Source organism: Protopterus annectens, chromosome 7.part0 (assembly GCF_019279795.1).
Source record: "Protopterus annectens isolate FY-2018-M chromosome 7.part0, PAN1.0, whole genome shotgun sequence".
Lineage (NCBI taxonomy): Eukaryota > Metazoa > Chordata > Ceratodontiformes > Protopteridae > Protopterus > Protopterus annectens.
In genome coordinates this window covers 141,861,589-141,884,088 of record NC_056739.1, presented here as the reverse complement: position 1 = coordinate 141,884,088, position 22,500 = coordinate 141,861,589, and the positions used below count along the sequence as shown (strand labels likewise).

Sequence of the window (22,500 nt, the reverse complement as noted above, 5' to 3'; positions counted from 1 at the left end):
CACTATAATAAAAATAATAATTTTTTATGAAATTTCTGTACTGTCATTGTTAATGCAACTTAGCTTGTAGATGCTCCTGCTATGGTAGTGAATAGCTTTAAACAAACTTCCCCATTTTAGTTCACTAAGTGCCCTTTTTGCTTCCAACCCTCCCCCCTTCAACAGCTTCCATGTGGTATCAAAGTTATGAAAACACTGTGAAACAAAATGGAATCTTATCAGATCACAGTTGGCGGTGACCCATTTTAGCTGCCTTTATTTAAATTTATAGTAAAAACCTTTTTGATGTTTAACATTAAAGTGTTATTGTTTAACAGCCGTTTGCATTAACCATACAAGGAAGGGGTTGTATCTCTCTCGCTCTGCTATATAATAACATACTCAGCTGAAATGAACTAATCTTGGAGTTCCATTCCACACAGTATGTACCCATAAGGCATCAGCCATTAAAGCTGCTCGTAGTTAAAAGCACTTCAACTGTTGTATTTAGCATAAACACATTACATTTTCATGTACAGCACTGAAGTGCTGAGGGCCTCATATGATCACTTGATCATAGGAAGTTACTAGGCTATTGGCCCTGAGGCCCTTACAAGCCTAGCCAAGAATTCAGCCCATGTTCTGACAAGTCAGCATCTGATGCCCCTGTCCAGCAGCGACACAGGTGGAATCCCAGGGGTGTATTTTCTGTACCCCATCCAGTTATCCAAGTTGTGCTTAAAAAGGGTTAATGAGGTACTCTGCTTGATGTGGAGTGGGAGTCTATTCCATAGACGGGGGAGTCTCTGGGACACAAATCTGTCCTGCCAACACGTCCTATTGATGTCACAGATCAAGTTGAGATCACGCGTGCGAGTTGCTCGAGTGGAGCTTGACTTGTGGATATGCAGCAGTCCCATCAAGGCTGGGTCTGAGACTGCTTTGTATGCCAGACAGAGGTCACCTCTGAGGAGTCTGTAGGAAACTGAGTAGAAGGACAGGGCCTTTAGCCTATCTATGTAGGGTAGATGTTTGGGGCCCTGGATTCTCCTGGTGAGGAACCTCTGTGGTCTCTCCAGCTGTTGCATGTGCTTTGTGCGGTACATGCTGAAAGGGGCATTGCACTCAATAATGGGTCTTATAAGGAAAGAATACAGGAATGTTATGACCACCTTGTCCCTGGATGAGATACCCTTACTAATCAGGTGGGTATTGTAGAAAGCTTTCCATACAACAGAGGCAATACGGTGGTCAAAAGTCAGTTTACTATCAACCTGGATGCCCAAATCCCTCACAACTGATTGCGTGCTTAGGACCTTGTTATTAATGTGCTAATCTGTGGGGATGTCAGTCTCCCTAAAGGGGATAATGATGCATTTTTTGGTATTCAGCTTGAGACCATGTTTCTGGCACCATTCATTTGTTTGGGTGAGACTCTCTTGGATGATGTCCACATCACTAGGGGAACTGATGACAGCACCCAGCTTGCAGTCATCTGCAAACTTGATCAGCCATAGCCCACTGGATTTGGCCTCCACCTCAGAAAAGTGTATCCCAAATAACAGAGGCCCCAAGACCGAACCTTGGGGTACACCAGTCATTACAGGTCGACTGCGTGAGGTGGCTTCCCCTATTTTGACTAGATGGATTCTATCAGTGAGTCAGTTTTCTACCCATCTGGTAACATATGGATTGATGCCTAGTTGAGAGAGTTTATCTGTTATACCTGAGTGGGGAATAGTATTGAAGGCTTTAGCCAGGTCAAGGTAGGTGGTGTGCAGCGTCTTCCTCTCTTCCATGGCTTTGGTGACTGTCTCAAAAAGTCGACCAAATTTAACAGGCATGACCATCCCTTGACGAAATCAAACTGTGTGGGACTGAGTGTTTGGAGGTTGCCAATGTCCTTGTTAATGAAGTCCATGATAATTTGCTCCATGGCCTTGCAGATCAAGCTAGTTAGGGTGATGGGTCTATAATTTCCCAGATCAGTGGACGCTCCACCTTTATGTAAAGGGATGACAGTGGCTGTCCGCCACTTGGCTGGGACAAAGCCAGTACTCAGGCTTTGGTTGAATAGGGTGCCTAATGGTGCTGCAAGTTCCTGTCTGAGTTCATGCAGGATGCAGCCTGGGATGTTATCTGGTCCCATGGAGGCTGTATTTTTTGCCTTTGAGAGGGCAGTGATGACTTGCTCCCTAGAGTAATTTCTTCTAGCAGAGGCTTCTAACATTGCTCGGGTAATAGCAATGATTTGCAAAGACAACAAAAGTCACACCACTGCTGAGACAAGCACACTGAATTCAGAAAAATGACTTCCTTCTGTCAGCAGTGCAGTGGTACAGGTAGCTATAAAAAGAAAGAGATGAAGGGGACCTTGCCTCCTGCATGAACAAAGTAGGGATCCCTCCCCAGACATTCTTTTTAACTCAAAGTAACCATTTATTCATGTATTAACTGATAATGTAATGTGCTTTAAAAGTGCTCATTCAGTCTGTATATTTTAATCTGTCCATCTTTCAGAATTATGTTGTCCACTACCATCTGTATGCTTCTCTGATAAATGTTTTGCCCACCAATGGCAAGCAAGTTTCAGGCAATTTCTATGTCATATCCACTCAGATCAAAATCCTCAGACGCTCTTGCACTTTATTGCCTACCTTTCTGCCTGCCCCTTCTCTAAACTTGCCTGGTTGCCTATACCTTCAAACATCACTACCATTACTCCTTTAACAACATATAGAGTTGCCAACTCTTTCATATTTCAGGGATTCAGGGAAACATACTTGCTTTAAAACTGAATCCCTTCCATGGTTCTCAATTCTTCCTCCATATTTATGTGCTAACCTTACCTCCTTTTCTCCACCTGTCATTCTCTTCCTCTAACTTCCTCTTCCACTTCCTCTAACTTCCTCTTCCACTTCCTCTAACTTCCTCTTCCTCTAACTTCCTCTTCCACTCTCCTACAGCAAACTTCGCATTTTTCTTCCCTTCTCTTTCATTCCCCACTTCACTCTGCAGACGCACTCGCGTTGTCGACTTGCACCCACATATCCTGAATGTTTTTGCTTAAATATTTTCCTCGTATGTAATTCTTTAAGACTGTTCTAACCACTGATAGTGCTAATGCAGCAAACTTTAGAAGGTTAAGTTGCGTTACCACGACCGCTTTGCAATCTACATTATGTTTTGTCATTCAACAAAAACAACTTTATTTTGATTTCTTTTACACATGGATTATAACTATATAATGTGCTCTGGTTCACTGCTGGAAAAAGAGTAATGTGTTTACATTCTGAAATTTATAAGTATGAGTCCAAGAAGAACAAGGCTGAATGTGAAGAATGGGGACCTACATAAACTAAGTCCAGAATCGCTGTGTCTCAGAGCATTGCCTTTTTGCAGAGGTGTGTAATGTCAGAGTGAGAACGGAACTTCAAATGAGATGAGCGCCTGTCAACATGTGCTCGTCTCCTGTAGTTTCATTTGTTTGTAATTTTAGGATTTGCGATTACAGGTCTCAGAAGTACAATACAGATCACTGGAACAGTCTTCAGAGCAGTTCATTTAACCATTTAAGAAAATGTATATACACATCTATGTACACAGGCATCAATCCACCATTCAAGTGATACATGCAAAACAAAAGGTGTACACTGCTGGGAAAGAGGGAATTTTATACCTTCCAGATAAGTACAGCATTAGGCCTGGATGAAATCTGAAATGTGACCACCAAGTTTCCACAGTGGTAAGGAAAGCCTTCTACATAGTGCTCTTCATAAACAATGGCATAGCATCCAGGTCAAGGGATGTTATAACTCCACTGTACTCAACCTTCATCAGACCACTAATAGAGTATAATGCACCCTTTTGTATGTACCTCACCAGACACCTGCAACAGCTGGATAGACCTCAGAGGTTTCTTACTAAGAAAATACAGGGACTCCTAACCATGATTTACATGGACAGGCTGAAAGCCTTGTCACTTCACTCTGTATCTTATAGGTTGCTGAGAGGTTTCTTGTGGCTGGCCTATATGGCAATCTCCAACCATACTCTAATGGAAATGCTGCACATACTCGTCAAATGGCACAATAGTTACTCACTCTAGGGATCTCAATCTAGCTTGGACATTAACAGAACATGCTGGAGAAACAGATACGTCCCCCAGAGATTGCCGAGTCTCTGGAATAGACTTCTTATTCATGTAAGACAGGGCTCCTCACTGCCCCTATTCAAACGCAACCTAGATAATTGGATGGGAGCTCACAAATTCACCCCTGGGGTGGCAGCCATATCCCTCATGGACAGGGGTAGCTGGTGTTGATCACAGACCTGCACTTTTCATAAATTTGTTCTAGGAACTATCCAAAAAGAACCAATGGGGATACTTGGGATTAACATGGCTATGCTTGTAAAGGCTTTAGAGCCGCTAGCCTAGTAACCTGATATGAACCAATAAACCTATAAAAAGTATGCCTTGTAAACCCCTCTTGGCACCAGTTCCAACCAGAAATCTGCAGAAATTTTTTTCCAGCTGATACAGAACTAGTCAATTCTTCTCATGAACTCTTTTAACTTCTTTATAAGGAGGATAATAGCCATAGAGAGGAAGGAGTTCAGCACCCCAAGGGAGGAAGGAGCTCAGCACCCCAAGGGAGGAAGGAGCTCAGCACCCCAAGGGAGGAAGGAGCTCAGCACCTCAAGTGAGGAAGGAGCTCAGCACCCCAAGGGAGGAAGGAGCTCAGCACCCCAAGGGAGGAAGGAGCTCAGCACTCCAAGTGAGAAAGGAGCTCAGAACCCCAAGGGAGGAAGGAGTTCAGCACCCCAAGGGAGGAAGGAGCTCAGCACCTCAAGTGAGGAAGGAGCTCAGCACCTCAAGTGAGGAAGGCACTCAGCACCTCAAGTGAGGAAGGCACTCAGCACTCCAAGGGAGGAAGGAACTCAGCACCCCAAGGGAGAAAGAAGCTCAGCACCCCAAGAGAGGAAGGAGCTCAGCACCCCAAGGGAGGAAGGAGCTCAGCACCCCAAGGGAGGAAGGAGCTCAGCACCCCAAGAGAGGAAGGAGCTCAGCACCCCAAGGGAGGAAGGAGCTCAGCACCACAAGTGAGGAAGGAGCTCAGCACCCCAAGGGAGGAAGGAGCTCAGCACCCCAAGGGAGGAAAGAGCTCAGCACCCCAAGGGAGGAAGGAGCTCAGCACCCCAAGGGAGGAAGGAGCTCAGCACTCCCAAGTGAGGAAGGAGCTCAGCACCACAAGGGAGGAAGGAGCTCAGCACCCCTAATTGAGGAAGGAGCTCAGCACCCCAAGGGAGGAAGGAGCTCAGCACCCCAAATGAGGAAGGAGTTCAGCACCCCAAGGGAGGAAGGAGCTCAGCACCCCAAGGGAGGAAGGAGCTCAGCACCTCAAGTGAGGAAGGAGCTCAGCACCTCAAGTGAGGAAAGAGCTCAGCACCCCAATGCAGGAAGGAGCTCAGCACCCCTAAGTGAACAAGAAGCCCAAATAGTTGTTTATTAGAGATATTACTGTCTGAGAAGGGCACCTGGCCCTGAGGAAAGAAAGCATGCTGGTAAAAGGCCTGTTTTATTGAAAATGAGCTTACTATTATTAGCCTGCACATGTGGGTGCCATACATAGGTTCATGCATTCATAGGTAAGTACTAGGCAAGCTGCCCTGATGGGCCATTTTAAACCTAACCAATTTCTTGTTTTTCTCAAATTTGCCTATCCCATTTGGTTAGTGATTGGTCTTACCAATCCCATGGTCAATAACTGGGCCTACTGCTTTTGAACGAAAGTGCACCTTACCGAAAACAAAAAATGAAACTTAATTAGTGCGAACGCTCACTTATACGAAAATCCACTTATACGAAGTGCACTAGTGCGAAAAAGCCAAATAGCAAGTAATACCTTGTAATCTTCAAATATGGCAACTGCCGAGAGCAGAACGTACAACGTACTACATCACAACATGGCAAATATGGTATGTTCCCAACCGGGAGTGCTAGAAAAATGTTATGAAACAGTAAAATCCATCAGGGGAAAAGACCTTCTCGTGATAGAGGGCTTTGTCTATTACTTGGAAAAAAACAGCAAAACCCAAAAGTATTGGTGTTGTAAAAAGAAAATTACTTGATGCTGCAAAGGTCGAGCTATTACCTTGTGCATTACCAAGGGAGAAGAGTTGGTAAAGGCCGTAGAACACAATCATCCTGGAGACCTGTCAGATGTAGATAGGTATTCTGATTCTAACAGTTTTAAACAATGTGCAACTACTTCTAGAGATTCGGGTTGCATAATAGTTGATGATGCGTTAGCATCCACTTCATTAGATCATGCCCCAAGAATACCTAGTAGAACGGCAATGCTTCCTCAAGTCAGGAGAGCCCATTTGAAATGTATAAGCAGAGAGACAGGCAGGACTACTAGTTTACTTAATACTGATGTAACTAACTTTCCTTTGAAATCCAGAGTGTTTCTCAAGAAGATATTAAGTGATCCTAGTACAGAAAACATTGTAGTGTTACTGACCACAAAGTAAAACTTAGTAGACTTAGCTACTGCTACAATTTGGCTGATGGGTGGCACTTACTTTGTAAAGAACAAAAATTATAGGCAATTATATACTATATATGCATTTGTAAAGTATGGAGCGTATAGTAAAAGTGTACTGCTAATATACTGTATTATGTCTAAGAAATCCTTCAAGTGTTACAATTTTTTATCGAGCGGTCTGCTTAATTTAATGTCTACAGAAAGTCGGCAATATAATGTTTCCTATATACTATGTGATTTTGAAATTGCTGCACTGAAAAGTATAAAAGTCATTTTGCAGAATGTAACTTCAAAGGGATGTTTCTTCCACTTTGGGCGTAATTTGTGGAGGAAAGTAAGTTTCGGCTTAGGCAGTTTGTATAACTCATGCATACGCTTTCAATTAGCAATCAAACAATTGGCTGCTTTAGCTTTCCTGAAAGAAGATGATGTTCTAGCAATGTTTCAGGAACTTAAAAAGACTTTTCCAACTGAAGGAGAACAGCTTCTTCATTACTTTGCTGAATGGTACATTTTGGGGAAGCCTCGCAAGTTTTAGTACTAGACATATCACTCAATTTAGGTTTCCTCCACTATTTCCCATCTCCTTTTGGAATGTTTCAGTTCTGAATTAACTGTGTCTGCCAAGGACACAGAACAGTGTTGAAGCTTGGCATTGTCGTTTTAAGTGTCTCCGTGGAAATCTTATTATGGACATTGACGGTGTACAGCTAGTGTACTGCTGCTGGTAGATTGCCGTTTAAGTGTCTCATTGGAAATCATATTACGGACATTGACAGTGTACTGCTAGTGTACTGCTGTGGGTAGATTGCTGTTTTAAGTGTCTCCTTGGAAATCATATTACGGACATTGACAGTGTACTGATAGTGTACTGCTGCAGGTAGATTGCTGTTTTAAGTGTCTCCTTGGAAATCATATTACGGACATTGACAGTGTACTGCTAGTGTACTGCTGCAGGTAGATTGCCGTTTTAAGTGTCTCCTTGGAAATCATATTACGGACATTGGCAGTGTACTGCTAGTGTACTGCTGCAGGTAGATTGCCGTTTTGTCTCCTTGGAAATCATATTACGGACATTGACAGTGTACTGCTGCGGGTAGATTGCTATTTTAAGTGTCTCCTTGGAAATCATATTATGGACATTGACAGTGTGCTGCTAGTGTACTGCTGCGGGTAGATTGCTGTTTTAAGTGTCTCCTTGGAAATCATATTATGGACATTGACAGTGTACTGCTAGTGTACTGCTGCGGGTAGATTGCTGTTTTAAGTGTCTCCTTGGAAATCATATTATGGACATTGGCAGTGTACTGCTAGTGTACTGCTGTGGGTAGATTGCCATTTTAAGTGTCTCCTTGGAAATTATATTACGGACATTGATAGTGTACTGCTGCGGGTAGATTGCCGTTTTAAGTGTCTCCTTGGAAATCATATTACGGACATTGACAGTGTACTGCTAGTGTACTGCTGTGGGTAGATTGCCGTTTTAAGTGTCTCCTTGGAAATCATATTATGGACATTGACAGTGTACTGCTAGTGTACTGCTGCAGGTAGATTGCCGTTTTAAATGTCTCCTTGGAAATCATATTACGGACATTGACAGTGTACTGCTTATTGCAGCAAGAGAACAAAATCGGGTAGGTGAACTTCATGTATGTATGTCTTCAGCTTGTCCCCCCTTCTCATAAGAATTGCACTTTAATGAGATGGCAATCACAATTTCAGACTATCTTTGACAATAGGGATGAGTATGCTTCAGTTGAATTCGTAAAAGCCATCTCACATTTGCTTCACATGTAATTTCTTGAAGAAAACTAATTTGTATATAGTGTACAGCACAGGAAAATTAGTTGATTTGGTGTTTGATTTCAGTCACAGTTTGTAGCCTGAGAACGCAGGCTAGGGAATCGTGTTTTGTGTGATTTTACTCTAGGTTCAGGGTGCTATATTCGCCTATTTTCTTTTCAAAGAAATGCAATTCTGACAAATGTGTTTTTGTTTAAATGAGCGCTCATAGAAATGCAAGTCTGTTTTTCATTTTCGGTAAGGTGCACTTTCGTTCAAAAGCAGTAGACCCCAATAACTATATATTATCCCTAAAGAGAATAACTGGGATCATACCATAGATATTTTGAGGGGACCCATGCATGGGATAAAGCATTTAGGAGCTGCCATTGTCCATTAGTAGTACAGGGGGCAGTCCTGTGGAAATATTATGTTTCTTATCCATAGACCCAAGTTGCATTTGAATATGGAAAGAGATGAACTTTGTTTTATGTGGATGGGGAGTCTGTTCCAGAGCAGCAGTATCCTCTGTGAGACATACTTGTGCCTCCAAATCATTCTTTTGATGTTGCAGAAGAGGTTAATATCCTTAGACCAAGTTTTCTAATGCCATTTGACTTTGTGATGTACAGTAAATCCATCAATATTTGGTCAGAGGATGCCTTCTATGCCAGATGCAGGTCACCTCTTAGCAGTCTGTAGGATACTGAGTATGCTGACAGGGCTTTGAGTTGGCCCATGGAGGACACGTTGTTTAGGCAGTGTATCCTCTTAGTAAGGTATCTCTGTGGGAATACCAGTTGTTGCTTGTGTCTGGACAGATGCATGCCAAAGGGGGGCATTATATTCAATGACAGGCCTTATGAGGGTGGAGTAAAGGGAGACAATGACATCCATAGATCTAGACACAATCCCATTCTTTATAAGATATCCAATATAGAAGGATTTTCTTACAGCGATGGATACATGTTGGTCAAAAAGTTAGGTCACTTTCCACATAAGTTCTCATTCTCAAATCCTGAACAGCTGGGTCAACTCTTACGGGCATATTGTCAAAGTGGTAGTTCTCTGGTGTAGATGACTTCCCAAAAGATACATTAATGCATTTTTTGTTGTTTAGTTTCAGTCCATAATATTGGCACCAGTTATTTATTTGAGACAAACCATACTGCAGGATGGCTCAGTCATTTGGGGTTTCAATGACTGCTACTGTCTTGCAATCATCTGCAAACTTAGTCAGCCAGAATCCTTTGGCATTTGCTTTTACATCAAAAAAGTAGATGCCAAACAGGAGAAGTCCCAGCACAGAACCCTGGGGGACTCCACTGGTGACTGGTCCCTTTGAGGAGGCAACTTTCCCTGTTTTGATTTTCTGTGTCCTATCTGTGAGCCAGATGACAAACCATCAGGTCACACAGAGGTTTATTCACAGTTTATTTAGCTTTTCTACTGTGTCTGAGTGGGACTGTGTTAAACGTTTTGACCAGGATGAGGTATACAGTGTGTATCATTTTGCCTTCATCCATTACTTTAGTGACCATTTCTAAAATGTCCACCAGGCTGAGCAAGCATGACCTGTCCTTGACAAACCCAAACCGAGATGAGTCCACTGTTTAGAGGTTCCCTATGTCCTGACTGATTAGTTCCATGATGAGTCTTTCCATGGCTTTGCATATGAGGCTGGTCAGACTTGTGAGTCTCTAATTGCCTGGGTATTTGGAAGGCCTTCCCTTATGCAGGGGAATGACAGTAGCTGTTCTCCATTCACTTGGTACAAAACCTGTATGGAGGCTCAGATGGAACAGAGTTGTTAGGGATGTGGTTAAATCATGTTTCATGCTATTTAAGATACATCCAGGGATATTGTCAGGACCACTGATGCAGTACTTTTAAGTTTGGACAGTACTTTTAGGACTTGGCTTATGTGATCACTTTAGTCAACCCAGTTTCAGGTATATCTTGAGGGATAGAGAGAGGGGAGACAGGGGTGAAATGTGTGCTAAATTTATCAGCCAGTAGGTAAGCTGTATCTTCAGCCTCAGTGTAGCAACGTCATTCACAATTAGCACAGCACACAGCTACTTTGTGCTTTTGAGATTATAAATGTAACTAAAACATGCCATGTGACTGTCTTTTGCTCGGGTCACTAGTTTATCCTCAAATTTGCATTTAGTGGATTTTATTTCCATGTCACGTTTTCTAACATTCTGGGAATGACTCTTCTTACTTTTGATCAAAACTCTTTTCCTTTTATTATGAAGCTTGTTGATATTATGGTTCCCTCAAGTGGGTTTGTTTCTAGGGTTTGCCCTGCCCTTCTTCCTGCAAGACAAATGCAGAATTTAAAAGACAATAAGCTGTATAACAGGCACACTCGCAAACGTGGAGAGCGTTTGGAACACAGCATCTAAATCCTCAATACTATAACAGGCACACCCACAAACATGTGGGGATCATTTGGGACACAGTGCCTAAATCCTCATTACTATAACAGGCACACCCACAAACATGTGGGGATTGTTTGGGACACAGTGTGTAAATCCTCATTACTATAACAGGCACACCCACAAACATGTGGGGATTGTTTGGGACACAGTGTGTAAATCCTCATTACTATAACAGGCACACCTGCAAACATGTGGGGATTGTTTGGGACACAGTGCCTAAATCCTCATTACTATAACAGGCACACCCACAAACATGTGGGGATTGTTTGGGACACAGTGTGTAAATCCTCATTACTATAACAGGCACACCTGCAAACATGTGGGGATTGTTTGGGACACAGTGCCTAAATCCTCATTACTATAACAGGCACAACTGCAAACATGTGGAGATCGTTTGGGATACAGTGTCTAAATCCTCATTAGTATAACAGGCACACCTGCAAACATGTGCGGATAGTTTGGGACACAATGTCTTTATCCTCATTACTGCAACAGGCAAACCCGCAAACGTGGAGAGTGTTTGGGACACAGTGTATAAATCCTCATCACTATAACAGGCACACCTGCAAACATGTGGAGAGTGTTTGGGACACAGTGTCTAAATCCTTATTACTGTAACATGCACACCCAACAACATGTGGGTACTGTTTGGGACACCGTGCCTAAATCCTCATTACTATGACAGACACACCCACAAACGTGGAGATCATTTGGGACACAATGTCTAAATCGTCATTACTATAATAAGCACACCCATAAACATGTGGAGATCGTTTGGGACACAGTGTCTAAATCCTCATTACTATAACAGGCACACCCACAAACATGTGGGGATTGTTTGAGACACAGTGTGTAAATCCTCATTACTGTAACAGGCACACCTGCAAACATGTGGGGATTGTTTGGGATACAGTGTGTAAATCCTCATTACTGTAACAGGCACACCCACAAACATGTGGAGAGTGTTTGGGACACAGTGTCTAAATCCTCATTAGTATAACAGACACACCCCCAAACATGTGGAGATCATTTGGGACACAGTGTCTAAATCCGCATTAGTATAACAGACACACCCCCAAACATGTAGGGATTGTTTGGGACACAGTGTCTAAATCCTCATTACTTTAACAGGCACACCCACAAACACATGGGGATTGTTTGGGACACAGTGTCTAAATCCTCATTACTTTAACAGGCACACCCACAAACATGTGGGGATTGTTTGGGACACTGTGTTTAAATCCTCATTACTATAACAGGAATACCCGCAAACATGTGGAGCGTGTTTGGGACACAGTGTCTAAATCCTCATTACTTTAACAGACAAACCCACAAACAAGTGGTTGCTTGGAATACAGTATCTAAATCCTCATTAGTATAACAAGCACAACCTACAAACATGTGAGGAGTGTTTGGGACACAGTGTCTAAACCCTCATTACTGTAACAGGCACAACCGCAAACATGTGGGGATTGTTTGGGACAAAGTGCCTAAATCCTCATTACTATAACAGGCACACCCGCAAACGTGGAGATTGTTTGGGACACAGTGTCTACATCCTCATTACTATAACAGGCACACCCGCAAACATGTGGGGATTGTTTGGGACAGAGTACCTAAATCCTCAGTGCTTTGTTTTCCTTTAACACCTACACACATCATGCAGCACTGCAGTTCCTATCAGACCTTGTCTATCTGATATATAACTACAAATAATACTAACAACATAACAGCCAATAGAATGTATTTTCTCTGCCAAGAGATCAAACACATTTTCCTGATTTCTCCCCTACCTACAGATGACCATCATCGGTCACTAGGTCCTCTTCTCATTCATCAGAGCTACCAAACTCACCTTAACTCAACCCATGTCCATGGCTGGTGAGGAAACAGAAGACTGTTGCAGCATTATATTGCCACCAGGGATGGAGTTGTAACCCCCTCCTTACCTGTTGGTAACCCTGCAAGCTTCACTGAAACAGTGTGCTGATAGGAGCATGCTCACAAACACTGTGCTGATAGGAGCATGCTCACAAACACTGTGCTGATAGGAGCATGCTCACAAACACTGTGCTGATAGGAGCATGCTCACAAACACTGTGCTGATAGGAGCATGTTCACCAACACTGTGCTGATAGGAGCATGCTCACAAACACTGTGCTGGTAGGAACATGTTCACAAACACTGTGCTGATAGGAGCATGCTCACTTCTGCACTTGCTCAACCTCTGACTGGTCACTTTTTATGCAGGACAGAGCTTACCACTCTTGTATGATGTTCATTGCAGCGAGATTGGGTCAATTCCCTTCCCCAGGATTAACGGGATGATATCAGACACTTACTCCTATCCTCACCTCATGTAACCCCCTCCAGCATCCAATCCATCAGATGAACACAAATCTGGGTCACACTAAGAGCTTTATCCCTTACTGCTGTATGACCACTAAGAGATCAAAAACTTCTTTCTGATTGGAAATACACAAAACTCAACCAAACACTTTCTCCTAGATTGTATCACAGCTAAAGCAATTTGCTGTAGTCTGGGGTGAGGGATATGAACAAGGCTATAACTATCAGATACAATATAATCCTATAAAATGTATTAAAAACCTTCAGAGGCAACAGCAGGTTCTTGGAAAAAAGGACCCCTTAACACTTTCAATTACCGTGAGGTTTAGGAAACGAATGTATATGGAAGAGAGTCAATTTCATAAACACATTTCCCCTCCTGTTAACTCTAGACTAACTCACAAACTGCTCAGTCATTACTTTCAAGGGAATAACAGAATTTAAGTACTCGCGTCACCATCGTCTTCAGCATTGCTGAGTTCCTCATCTCCTAAATAAGATTCACCTTCACTGTCCTCAAGTGCGGGGATCAAGAAGGCAAACATATTTTTTCTTTTAACAAACCACTTAAAGAATTTAATAATTCAGAATTCAACTTTAAGAAAATTTTACAAAACGTCTCAAACGCTAATTCAAAAATAAAAGCACTTTTCTGCTTCAGTCACCTTTTCTGACATTACTAGAATGCCTGCAATCATCTTCTGAGAGAACAGATGCTTCAGTATTCACAACATTCTGTAGAACAAGATCCTTGAAAATTAAAGCATTTCCCACTTAAAACATTTTCAGTTTCAGATACACTAGAAGTTTAGTTTACTTAATTTTAGAGATTCGGGCATAGTAAAAAAAAAATTAAATATTTCCTGCAGAACTTTTCAGGGTCACATGGACACACTGCAAAAACAGCAGAGTAGCGCATTATTTTAGGGCAGTATATCCCAAACATGACTATACAGCATCTGTTTTCTTTACTTCATTTGTACCTTTATCCAACATTCATCCAAATCAGAGTCGCTCTGTCTGAGAGAAAATAAAAACAAAGCAAGACACAATGAAACCAAAAACCAAAACTGAGAAAGAAAGAAAGAAAGAAAGAAAGAAAGAAAGAAAGAAAAGATCACCAGGCACCGGGACTGACCAATGATGAAAGTTTGACTACTTTTATTATTGCTGAGTGCCGTTGCCTGGAGAGCTTTTATTAGAGCAAGGCATAAGCTGATAAATTATTTCTGAACTGTACTAACAGCATTTATTTTATTTTCTCTCTTCATACTTATTTAAAGTTAGCTGCACTACATATACCTACACGTGTGTGTGTGTGTGTGTGTGTGTGTGTGTGTGTGTGTGTGTGTGTGTGCGCGTGTGTGTGTGTGTGTGTGTGTGTGTGTGTGTGCGCATGTGTGTGTGTGCGCGCGCGTGTGTGTGTGTGTGTGTGTGTGTGTGTGTGTGTGTGTGTGTGTGTGTGTGTGTGTGGTGTGTGTGTGTGTGTGTGTGTGTGTGTGTGTGTGTGTGTGTATATAACTGCAGGAAAAACCCAGGTGAACTAGAGATTTCACTACATGATACCTTAAACCTCCTGTAAAGGAGGCCTGTAGGATATATGCAAACGACCCCCTAAGAACATCAAGTACTTCAACTACATGGCTTCTAAAACTCCATGACGTTTTCACTTTTTAAGTCTTTATAGTCTTTATTCAGGGCAATAAAGCCAAACACACTAGCTGTGAACATGTATGTTTTAGCATTCTATTGGCCTCAGCATAGCATCAGTCGATAGTCTGGCTATACCTAAGAAACACAGGGTCTTGTCAGCAAGGTCTAGACCTACATAGTGTTGTTGAGTTAAAGTGTCCATTGAAGAGTTCAAAAGGGAGACTCCTTTCTTCACGTGTTTCCTTTTCTTTGGGACCAGGCACATAAAATTAAACTCACTACAACTAGCGCTCTTAAATACATTAGATACACTAAAAACTTCAGTGCTGATGACTTTACTACAGCCCTTAAACACTCTAGCTGGTCCCCTCTTTTAACACTTCCTTTAGATGAAGCAGTTGAGTATTTCAACACTATCTTCTTAGGCCTTTTCAGCCAATGTGCTCCACCAAGACAGATCTGCACTAAAACCTTCTATGCCCCATGGCTTACGTAGAGCACCAGGCAACTTATGAAACAAAGCATGGGATACCTGGTGCAAAAACAAAACTACCCCTAATAGGCAAACATTCTTACAACTGGGAAACACTGTTAAAAAACAAATCAGACTAGACAAACAAAAATACTATAGTGAAATTCAAACTAAGCATAATACCAACCCATAAACGTTCTGGGACACTATAAACAGTATTCTCCAACCAGGTGAATCACCAACTCCTCATCCAGACATAGACACCAGCTCTGTAAACACAGTCACCCAATGCAATGGGTTCTTTACCAACTCTATATTAAAGGGGTTCCGGCGTGTAGATCGCGAGACAAATACCCGCGAGCTACATCGCCGAAACCAGAAGGCCGCAGCACCGCTAAACCGTAGAGCGGTGCTGCCGAAACATAGTAACGCGGCAGAAAGATGCGGCGGTGTGAAAACAGCCAAAAGCAGACGGCCCCTAAGGCAAACACGCAGCCCGTCAACACACAGCGTACGGCCGGCAAACACACGCGGATCGGCGCGAAACACAACAACGCTAGTGCTCCAAAACAGTTGCATAAACACTCATACACCCAAAACAGTTGCATAAGCACTCATACACCCAAAACAGTTGCATAAACACTCATACACCCAAAACAGTTGCATAAGCACTCATACACCCAAAACAGTAGCAGAAGCAGTCATAACACCAAAACAGTTGCATAAGCACTCATACACCCAAAACAGTAGCAGAAGCAGTCATAACACCAAAACAGTTGCATAAGCACTCATACACCCAAAACAGTTGCAGAAGCAGTCATAAAACCATTACTTACCCTCACAGCCCCAGTTGTCCACGCAAACACAGCAAACAGTCCCGAAGCAGGAAGTAAAGTCCCCAGCACGTGAGCAATGCACAGCACACTTTACCCGAGAAATGCTGCATAGAAAAGCAGGTCATGTGTCAGGTAAACCCTTAAAGGTACAGACAAAGCAGTGTCAGGGTCAATAGAACACACACACTATAACCTGTCTGTGTACTAGTAGTAAGCATGTCACAGCAGGGTGTCTGTAGTATAGGACAAACCCAGATAACAGGCATGCCTGCAACAAACAGTACCTACCCTGCTAGAGCCCCTGAGTGCAGTTGTAGGTGTGAACATGCTAACCTGGTAAAGCATGACACACTAACCCAGTAGCAGGGGATTTAGTAGCTGTAACCCATCCCGACTCCACAGTAAGACATGCAGCTTCTGCTGAACACGTCCACGTTGTCCCTGTTACAGGAGTATAGACAAGTACCAAGCCCCATGTAGGAAGACAAGGGTGCAAGACAGAGGTACCTCCTAAGTAACATCTGCCACTCAAGCAGACACCAAGCCCTAAACCGTGATTGGCTGGCAGCAACAACAGGGAGTTAAAGGGGGCTGGCACAGTACACACAGAACCTGTGCTCAATCAGGCATCGTGGACTCTAAACAGAGTACAAGCATACGGCAACCCCAGGGATGTGTTAACTGCAGACATTGCAACCATAGGGGAGAGACAGTCAGAGGCGGTTGGAGTGCACGGCTGTACAGGGCCATTGAGACAGACAGAGTTACTACACGGTATAAGACAAGGAGGTGTGAACCGAGTGGCCTACTGTCTGGAAGGGACTGTGTCCAGGTTCAGTGGTATATCCCATACCAAGCTCCACCGGCTGTGATGGATTCTGAGAGACCATCTACAAGTGCTGCAACCATGCTGGAATGTATGTATCTGTATAGCCCTGGTCTGATTGGCAACAGATACAGCACAGTGCCCAGCCAACGTGGCAAACCCATGCTGGTGTTGGAGGTACCTCTACCATTTGGAACGTGAGACACCACCAAAACGGTACTGGGCATGTAGTGAGCGGAGAACGAAGGCATGCAGAGGGCGTGCCATCACTGTTCGGCAGGAAGAGGGTGAGGAATTGCTGAAATCACTGCCACACCAGCACGCCCAGATGCAACAATGGCACAAGTGGCTACATTGCAGCAGAACTGCGGCAGAGGGCAGTAACTGGTAATGAATTGCCAAGCTTGGTAATGCAGAGTGTGCTAGGCACAGCAGATGACAATGTACTGCAGGAGATGCCTTGTCGCGACCCTTCAGAAGCATCACCAGGGTACGGCAGCAGGCACGGGCATCCATGGCTACACCTCCAGCAACCCTTGCAGATATTGATGCCACCCAGTATCCACTCCGTAGTGGCAGCTTCATATTTCAGAAGGTCGGATATGGATGGTACCGCTTCCTTGGTAGTACTTACTACAACACAGAACCTGACTGACCTGTGCAGGTCCGACTTTGTTCTTGGTGATGGCACCTTTCCCACGGGCCGATATCTGTCGCCAGCTATATACATTACATGGCTGTATTGGCACCACCACCTCAATGAGGGTCGTACCCCTGGTGTACTGTCTCATGACACGGAAGTCGGAGTCTGCATACACCACTTTGTGGGAGGTGCTGAGGGGTATGGCATCTGGCCAGGGATGCACTTTGTCACCACAGTATATCATGACTGACTTTGAGAAGGCAGCAATGTACAGCCGGAAGGCATTCCCTAGGAGTATTCTGAAGGGATGCCTATTCCATTTTGCACAGATCATCTGGCGACAGATAAAACATCACCACCTTGTCGCCCTCTATGGCACGGACACTGCTTTCTCCATTGCCATTCGCAAGCTGATAGCGTTGGCATTCCTACCTTTGGATGATGTTGTCCCTGCATTTCTGGACATTGTGTCTTCCTTACCAGAATGTGCCCAGCCGATTGGTGTATTTCTAGACCATCATTATGTCCGAGGCCGACCACGCAAGTATGCATCCCGCTGTTCAGTACAGACACGAATGCCATCGTCATACCCTCTGCGGTTCTGGAATGTGTCCGATGTCTCTGAGATGGACTTCCCTACTAACAACCAGGTGGACGCATGGCATCGTCGGCTGAAGGTATTACTGGGTCGCCCTACTGTACAGCTAGCTGACCTTTGTGTGTTCTGCAGCAGGAGCAGAACCTGACGGATACCGGCGTGAATCTCTTCTATGCGGGGGATGCCTGTAACACCGCGTAAGAAGGCTATTGTAGTAAGGGCGCCTAAAGCACATCTTACAACATAAGTGTGACTACACTAATGTGCAGGATTTCCTCCGTATGTGGCACATTTCTACAAATTATGATGCTGTCTGGGTTTCGTATGCACCAAGCACAACACACATCACATTGCATATGCAATTAATAAAGGCTTTGCCCATAGCACACGGGTTCCATGGTACCACTTTCATGCCCACGTGGCATGCTATCCCAGCAGGATTTTCCAGTAACACTTTCACATGGTGGCTTCTAAGGGGGTGCACAGTGTATCACTGTGGTGGTTTGTATCTGCCACCTGTGGTTAGGGTGTAGGGGTTCCCTCAATTTTGACAGGGAATTGTCCACAGTCCTTTGTCACTGCAGTTAAAATGTCATCCTGCCATGTGTCCACATCCAGCTGTCTCACAGGTGGGTGTCGCACCGCCTAGGTGCCTGGACCCATATTAAAGCTGTCAACAGACCCACCCTTGTCAACCCCCACTATACTATATAACCCATCAAATAACGCTAACTCCTTCACCCTTCAACCTGTACCAACTTACACCATCTATAGACATCTAACCAAACTTAAACCTACCACCTTAGTAGTAGACAAACTACCTGCCAAATTCCTACAAATAGCTGCCAAAGCCATTTCCTACCCAGTCTCTATAATCATTAACAGATCAGTCTCAGAACAAAAGGTGCCACTTCTCTGGAAAATCTCCTACATTATACCAATTCGCAAAGGGGGAAGCTCCACTGACCTAACAAACTACTGTCCTATAGCTATACTTTCCCCACTGGCTAAAATAATGGAAAAATGTATACACACCCAGGTCCTAACACATCTCCTCTCCAACAATCTTCTTGCCAAAACTCAACATGGATTCCACCCCAACCATAGCACTACCACTGCACTCATTAATTTTAGTAACCTAGTAAATATGCAACGCAATAACGGCCAACTAGTGTCTGCAGTTTACCTTGACTTATCTAAGGCATTTGATAGTCTCCCATACAAAACTAATAGCATCACTCTCAGAATTAAAACCAGCTACTCCCACTCTATTATGGTTTCAGGACTATCTCTCCCAATGCCAACAAGTTGTTCAGTGGAAAAAGTCCCTACCCCCCTACTTCCGGTAAAACTAGGAGTACCCCAAGGAACAAACCTAGGACCCCTACTTTTCACTATATTTACAAATAATCTTCACAAAGCCACCCCTCTAGCAAACCTGGTTCAATATGCTGATGACTCCACCTTAATCTGCTCTGCCCCCACCCTCCAACAACTTCAAATCAAGACCCAAGAAGCCTTTACATCCATCGAAACCTGGCTAACAAACTCCCAGCTAATACTAAATCCTAAAAAGACCCAACTTATACTCTTTCATCCTTCCAAAGCAGCAGCACCTTCTCCCCCATTCTCTATTTCTGCATTAGATAATACCCCTATCTCCCCTGTCATACAAACCAAATTACTAGGGGTCAGTATTGACAATAATATGAAATTTGACAAACACATAACTCATGCAATAACCAAAATCAACAAAAAACTAGGCACTCTTTACAGATATAAAAACTTCCTAACCAGCAACAGTAAAGTTACCCTAGCTCATAGCCATCTTCTCTCTACCTTACTGTATGCTTCTCCTGTCTTAATTAATCTAAACAAGAGTAATTTAAACAAGTTATCAGTATGCTACAACAAAATAGCAAAATTCGCCACAAACAGATTAAGGTGGAGTCATCAGCATATTGAACCAGGTTTGCTAGAGGGGTGGCTTTGTGAAGATTATTTGTAAATATAGTGAAAAGTAGGGGTCCTAGGTTTGTTCCTTGGGGTACTCCTGTCAAGCCCTAAAACAACTTTCCTGGCTGGAACTTCCCAACACCTTAGCTCTAAACGAACTTCTTCTAGCTCACCAAATACTGTACCAACCTGACAAAACTCCAGCCTTACAAAACCTAATCATCCTCTACTCCAATAACAGAGAACTTAGATCCACTAACAAGGCACTAATCACAATCTCCAAAAGCCATTACAGCTCAGATGACTCCCTGCATTCTAGCAACATTGTGAAGATTTGGAACTCCCTACCACTAGAAATCAGGGTACAACTTAATAAAACCATCTACAAAAAAACGCTTATTTCCCACCTAAACAACTCCTGTACAAGCAACTGCCTAGCACCTGACTGACATAGTCTAACTCCTTTCCCCTACCCACTATCCAACCTCCTCTTTAAAACTCCCACAGATGCACTATATATTACCACACGTTACTTGTAACTGCCTGGCACCTGGCTGACATATTCTAACTCCTTTCCCCTACCCACTATCCAACCTCTTTAAAACTCCCACAGATGCACTATATATTACCACACGTTACTTGTAACTGCCCAGCACCTGGCTGACATATTCTAACTCCTTTCCCCTACCCACTATCCAACCTCCTCTTTAAAACTCCCACAGATGCACTATATATTATCACACGTTACGTGTAACTGCCTAGCACTTGGCTGACATATTCTAACTCCTTTCCCCTACCCACTATCCAACCTCTTTAAATCTCCCAGAGATGCACTATATATTATCACACGTTACTTAACTCACTGTCACCTACTCCCTACTGCCCCATCTATACCCACTAGCTCTCCCATAGACCAAGTTGAAAAGCGTTCCCTTAAAATGTAATGCACCTCATATGAACTTGTCTATATTCTCCTCCTTTTTTAGTTTTTCCTTTCTTGTCGTATCTTCAGTACAACTTCAAGATTATCTACAAACATACTGTATGAACAACGATCATATGTTACTACCTGCTAGACTTTTAATTGTATGTCTAAATCTCTATGCTTATGTAAATATCTTATGCAATCATATGTTATTGTCTGCTATATTTTTATAACTGAATGTGCAAATATCTTATGTGTAGTATGTTAGCAATTGTTCTGGAGACGTTATACCTAGACCTCCACTGAAAACGGACAGCTCTGTCCAGTCGAACCTCCCCGGTAAACAAATGTAAAATAAATAAATAAATAACATCATGACAACACCTAATCTGTACTCTGTTGTCAACCACAATAAGGGCAATATGTACCTGCTAACACAGGCTGCAAGTGTGTGTGTGTGTGTGTGTGTGTGTGTGTGTGTGTGTGTGTGTGTGTGTGTGTGTGTGTTTGTGTGTGTAATTCCTGCTTTTCCTAGCCAGTCTTATGGGATGTATATATTTATTTTCTCTGTCAAGCCACCTTTCTCACTACATAAATCAGATTTAAAAGCTATCCTGAGTAAGGTTACCACAGAGGTTCTATGTGCTATGGTCTGACCTTGGCATTCAGCACTCTGCTGGCTCATTGGCTTGTGATTTATAAGTCTCTTCATCTCTTCCAGCTCTGTATGTTCTCTGATGCGATGTCGTTTTAGGTTTTCCACATGGCGGAGCATTATTTCTACTGCTCGGCTCACACGTGCCTCCTGTGTGGAAAAAGACACACCTATTTATCCACTCAGTAATTATTTCTTTGTTTTAATTTTCTCTTGTTAAACAGGAGGTAGTTGGTCTCCAGGACTGTTTTTGATAAAAACAAGGTGAGAGGCAAATGTAATAAAAAAATCTACATTTCGATATAGTGATAAAAGTAAGTGAAGATTCTAAAGTCTCACTGCATCTCATCTACAAGATAAAAATGATAGTACAAGTAAAGAATGAAAGGGGAACAGGATAAAGTAAAGAATGAAAGGGGAAATAGGATAAAGTAAAGAATGAAAAGGAACAGGAGAAAGTAAAGAATGAATGGGAACAGGAGAAAGTAAAGAATGAAAGGGGAACAGGAGAAAGTAAAGAATGAAAGGGAACAGGAGAAAGTAAAGAATGAAAAGGGAAGTAAGAGAAAGTAAAGACGAAAAGGGGAAACAGGATAGTACAGAATGAAAGGGAACAGGAGAAAGTAAAGAATGAAAGGGAAACAGGAGAAAGTAAAGAATGAAAAGGGAAACAGGAGAAAGTAAAGAATGAAAGGGAAACAGGAGAAAGTAAAGAATGAAAGGGGAACAGGAGAAAGTAAAGAATGAAAGGGAAACAGGAGAAAGTAAAGAATGAAAGGGAAGCAGGAGAAAGTAAAGAATGAAAGGGGAAACAGGAGAAAGTAAAGA

General features: G+C 43.0%; 1 protein-coding gene across 3 annotated transcripts in view; it reads right to left on the bottom strand.

Annotated features, from left to right (window-relative positions):
- LOC122806292 (inositol 1,4,5-triphosphate receptor associated 2-like) overlaps positions 1-22,500 on the bottom strand; it is a 386,988-nt gene that overhangs the window by 312,078 nt on the left and 52,410 nt on the right. For all 3 annotated transcript variants that reach the window (XM_044076588.1, XM_044076586.1, XM_044076585.1), the window contains exon 3: positions 21,675-21,822. In XM_044076588.1, the coding sequence (XP_043932523.1) occupies positions 21,675-21,822 (148 nt within the window). The remainder of the gene's footprint in view (positions 1-21,674; positions 21,823-22,500) is intronic.